The following is a 2,459-nucleotide window of genomic DNA, read 5'->3' as shown; positions in this document are numbered from 1 at the left end:
GGTTCGACTCCCGCAACCTCCCCCCCCCCCCCCCCCCACTTTTGTCTCCTGTTTGTGGGAGAAATTTTGTCCGGACTGCTCCACTGACAGATATAGGGCCGCGTTGGATGGCTTCCGCAGTCGGAATGGTTGCGGGAGATTTACGGGTCGGCGTTGGAGATGCCCTAATACACATGAAAAATGCATATTGTATCCAAACTGGGCAAATACATAAATCTAGAAAAATAGTAAATACACGTAAATAACACATATAACACGAAAACAAGGTAAATACATAAATCAAGGAAAATGTCGTATACATGCGAATAGTAAATATAGCACCGAAACATGACACATATATAAAGTTGAGAAAATATCAAATACAAGCGAGCGGTGGCTTAATTTAATTAGCAGCAACTCCACCACCAAGAGAACAACGCAAACATCTACGCTTCCGCATGTATGCGTGTACATAGCTTAATGCAAGCTCTTCATGGCATAGCTCACACATCAGACCAACTGATCTTGAACACTCCAATCTCCTCCTTGAGTCCCAACGCCTTCCACACGGTTGGTGACGCGTCTACGTCGTTGTATGGGCACGGTGGCTCGAAGTTGTGCTCGGCGTCGCAAAAGTACGCCGAGTCGCACTCTTCGACGACCTTGGCTAGCACGGCACGCCCATTCCCGTTGATGCGAATCATCTTGTTGCACCTGCGCTTGTCGTCCAGGCGCAGCCACCCCGTGGACAGCGCCACCACCAGCTCGGTGCCCTTGTGAAAGCGGTTGTCGCAAAACGATTTGCCGCCGCCATCTCCACCTCGTGTGAAGCTGTTCAGAGTTAGGATCGCCGACGTGTCGGCCGACACCGGGGGCGAGCACCTGAATTGCGTGTAGCGGTGACCGTCTTTACAGCAGACCGACCCGTGATCCCTGTTGCAGTCGCTGGATTTGCCATGCGGGAAGCCATTGATGTGGCACCTGCCGCGACGGTGGCTGGTATCTATAGTAATGTTCGCGCTGCTGCCCACCGACATGGAGACGCCATGGATGCGGAGGTGTGACATGAACATCACGAGAGCAAACATAGCTAGTAGCTTCTTCAAGTTAGCCATGTCTGTGAGGTACTCACGTTGCATGCAAATCTGCAATTTGTGCTTGTGCGTTTGTGAGGATATATTGATTGATCCATGTTCTTTATATAGGGCTGATACGTCTCTAACGTATCTATAATTTTGATTGTTCCATGCTATTATATTATCAACCTTGGGTGTTTTATATGCTATTTTATATGATTTTTGAGACTAACCTATTAACCTAGAGCCAGTGTCAGTTTCTATTTTTTCCTTGTTTTTGAGTTTTACAGAAAAGGAATACCAAACGGAGTCCAATTGACATGTCAATTTTGATGATTTTTTATGGACCAAAAGAAGCCCTTGGAGTAAAATAGTTGGGACAAAAGAGTCCCGAGCCATCCACGAGATAGGAGGGCGAGCCCTCCACCCTTGTGGACGACTCGGAGACCCCCCTGACGTGAGACCGACGCCAAAAATTCCTATAAATACAGAAACCCTCGAAAATAACCTAGATTGGGAGTTTCGCCGCCGCAAGCCTCTGTAGCCACCAAAAACCAATCAGGACCCTGTTTCGGCACCCTGCCGGAGGGTGGATCCATCACCGGTGGCCATCATCATCATCCCGACGCTCTCCATGATGAGGAGGGAGTAGTTCACCCTCGGGGCTGAGGATATGTACCAGTAGCTATGTGTTTGATCTCTCTCTCTCTCTCTCTCTCTCTCGTGTTCTTGATATGACACGATCTTGATGTACCACGAGCTTTGCTATTATAGTTGGATCTTATGATGTTTCTCCCCCTCTATCTCCTTGTGATGGATTGAGTTTTTTCTTTGAAGTTATCTTATCGGATTGAGTCTTTAAGGAATTAAAAACACTTGATGTATGTCTTCCATGTGCTTATCTGTGGTGACAATGGGATATCACGTGATCCACTTGATGTATGTTTTGGTGATCAACTTGCGAGTTCCGTGACCTCGTGAACTTATGCATAGGGGTTGGCACACGTTTTCGTCTTGACTCTCCGGTAGAAACTTTGGGGCACTCTTTGAAGTTCTTTGTATTGGTTGAATAGATGAATCCGAGATTGTGTGATGCATATTGTATAATCATACCCGCGGATACTTGAGGTGACATTGTAGTATCTAGGTGACATTAGGGTTTTGGTTGATTTGTGTCTTAAGGTGTTATTCTAGTACGAACTCCAGGATAGATTGAACGGAAAGAATAGCTTCGTGTTATTTTACTACGGACTCTTGAATAGATCGATCAGAAAGAATAACTTTGAGGTGGTTTCGTATCCTACAATAATCTTTTCGTTTGTTCTCCACTATTAGTGACTTTGGAGTGACTCTTTGTTGCATGTTGAGGTATTATTATATGATCCAGTTATGTTATTATTGTTG

At 45.9% G+C, this 2,459-nt stretch overlaps 1 protein-coding gene across 1 annotated transcript; it reads right to left on the bottom strand.

Annotated features, from left to right (window-relative positions):
• Positions 1-482: 482 nt before the first annotated feature.
• On the bottom strand, positions 483-1,094 carry LOC125532395 (putative ripening-related protein 4). The gene has a single exon (XM_087524640.1). It carries the CDS (start codon positions 1,092-1,094, stop codon positions 483-485), a length of 612 nt encoding a protein of 203 aa, XP_087380766.1.
• Positions 1,095-2,459: the final 1,365 nt, after the last annotated feature.

This window comes from Triticum urartu, chromosome 5A (genome assembly GCF_056163025.1).
Source record: "Triticum urartu cultivar PI428250 chromosome 5A, HENAU_Tu73, whole genome shotgun sequence".
Taxonomy (NCBI): Eukaryota; Viridiplantae; Streptophyta; class Magnoliopsida; order Poales; family Poaceae; genus Triticum; species Triticum urartu.
Note: the sequence above shows the minus strand (reverse complement) of the source record. Positions and strands in the feature narration are given on the sequence as shown.

Coding starts and splice junctions, on each gene's coding strand:
- LOC125532395 (XM_087524640.1), bottom strand. CDS start 1,094: ATGGCTAACTTGAAGAAGCTACTAGCTATGTTTGCTCTCGTGATGTTC.